At 64.4% G+C, this 1,680-nt stretch overlaps 1 protein-coding gene across 4 annotated transcripts; it reads right to left on the bottom strand.

Moving 5' to 3' along the window:
- Positions 1-154: 154 nt before the first annotated feature.
- Positions 155-1,678, bottom strand: SAP25 (Sin3A associated protein 25). Of its 4 annotated transcripts, none has more exons than XM_059897009.1 (6): positions 1,444-1,678; positions 1,223-1,323; positions 1,023-1,147; positions 780-927; positions 606-703; positions 155-523 (listed from the first exon to the last, which is right to left on the bottom strand). In XM_059897009.1, the coding sequence occupies exons 1-6, from the start codon at positions 1,671-1,673 to the stop codon at positions 230-232; spliced, it is 996 nt and encodes a 331-aa protein (XP_059752992.1). In that variant the 5' UTR covers positions 1,674-1,678; the 3' UTR covers positions 155-229. The 4 variants fall into 4 exon arrangements, with proteins under 4 accessions (XP_059752992.1, XP_059752993.1, XP_059752994.1 ...); XM_059897010.1 differs by having other exon boundaries at positions 1,023-1,129; XM_059897011.1 differs by having other exon boundaries at positions 1,528-1,678.
- Positions 1,679-1,680: the final 2 nt, after the last annotated feature.

Raw genomic sequence — 1,680 nt, 5'->3', positions numbered from 1 at the left:
GCCTGGAAAAGTCTTAGGTCCATGGATTCCCCTGCCCGACTGTAGAGGGAATGAGTAACAAGAATCTGAGGGGAGAGCAGCCAAAGCCGTGGTGGAAGAAGAGACCCCATCCCTGCCTCCACGCCCCACTCTGCTATCTGCCACAAGGAGCCTGTTCGCAAACCAATACTGTTTTATTGTCAACAGAACCTGCCTGGGGAAGTAGGGGGCCCACTCTCCCCAAGAGGGGCTATGGACCTTGGCTGTCTGGGGCCCGTGGGAGAGATGGGTCCGTGCAGTGAGAACAGCTCTGGCCACCACTGGCACCTGGGTGGTCAGAGGCAGGGTCTGGGGGGCCAGCAGGGGGCATGGGAGCCCCCGGGGAGCTGGGTCTTGGCTCCCCCTGGCTCATCTGCAGGAGGCCAGCGAGGGCGATCAGCTCAGGCCCACTGAGCCAGGCGGTGGAGCAGCCAGAGGATGGAGTGGGGAGGACCCTGGGGGACATGACTGGGGGTGGGAGCAGCAGCTTCAGAGAGCCCATCACCTGAGGAGAGAGGAGAGGCAAGTGGCTCCTCCCAAGCCCTGCGTGAAGGCTGGGGTGAGGCCAGGGCAGGAAGAGTGCTCACCTGCTGACGGGCCTGAGACACGTACAGGGGAGCACGCTGCCCACGGGGCAGCAGAGGGTCAGAAAGAAAGACATCTTCAGAGCACATCACCGGGAACCCTGGGGAGGAGAAGCTGCTAGGGTGGCAAGCGCCGCACTGGTTCTCTGCGGAGCCTGAGGGGACCAAAGGCCGTACCTGCATCCCTGGGCGCCTGCTCTCCACTCTGATGTCCTGCTAGGCTGGGCCTGAGGCCTCTGCCTGAGGCTGCCTCGTACAGAGGGCAGAATGAGGGATGGCGCAAGGTCCGGCCTGAGAACGAGGTGCCTGACTCACAGCTGAGCCCCTGTGGAGGGACAGGAAAGACTCCTGGAGCTTCAGCCGCCTCCCAAGGCATCCCTGCCCCACCCGAGGCTGGTGCCACAGGTACCTCCAACTCACCCACACCAGCCGAGGTCCCGGTTTAGCCTCACAGTTGGGGTTCCGTGGCGCCAGCAGGGTCATCCTTGACGGGGCCACCTCCCAGGTCATCTCGGGGGAGAGGGGAACTGGGGGGCGGGGTTGGACTTGAAGAGATTAAAATCGGCTCAGGAGTCGGTAAAAGGGTCTTGGGGGTAAAGACGGCAAGACCCTGTACCTACCTGGGGTTCCCGGGGACCGCTCGGCAGCCAGGCCTGGGGGCGGCCGAGGCAGCAGCTGCTCTTTCCGGGCCCAGGAAGGCCTTCGGGACCAGGGCTGAGGACTGGGAGAGGGCGGTACTGAGATGCTTCGGTCACAGCCTCCCGCAATCACCTCCCCGCTCCAAGTCTGAATACTTCCAAGGCAGGGCCAAGGGTGCCCGGTGCGGGGAGACTGATCATACCCTTTCTTCGCTAGGGACAAATGAGATCTTCTCACACTGTGGGCCCCCGTCGGGTTTCGCCCAAGTGCCGCCGGCAGAGCCCACCTGTCCTGTGGGGTTGTTCTTGGCTCCCGCAGGGCTTCCTCTCCAGAGTCCCAGGCCTGGCCGGGGTCGCTGCCCGCCGAGGGGCCTTGTTTCTCGGGCGCCTGCTCCTCGCCCGCGCCCCAACGCCGGGGGGTCCAGGGCAACATGCCGCGT

This window comes from Balaenoptera ricei, chromosome 15 (genome assembly GCF_028023285.1).
Source record: "Balaenoptera ricei isolate mBalRic1 chromosome 15, mBalRic1.hap2, whole genome shotgun sequence".
Taxonomy (NCBI): Eukaryota; Metazoa; Chordata; class Mammalia; order Artiodactyla; family Balaenopteridae; genus Balaenoptera; species Balaenoptera ricei.
This window is presented reverse-complemented; position numbering and strand designations above follow the sequence as displayed.

Bases quoted from the DNA above. Each gene is read 5' to 3' on its own strand.
- SAP25 (XM_059897009.1), bottom strand. From the start codon at position 1,673: ATGTTGCCCTGGACCCCCCGGCGTTGGGGCGCGGGCGAGGAGCAGGCG. The intron at 1,148-1,222 runs GTAGGTACAGGG...AATCTCTTCAAG, and splicing joins GCGGTCCCCGGGAACCCCAG to TCCAACCCCGCCCCCCAGTT. The intron at 928-1,022 runs GTGAGTTGGAGG...GTCCCTCCACAG, and splicing joins CGGGACCTCGGCTGGTGTGG to GGGCTCAGCTGTGAGTCAGG.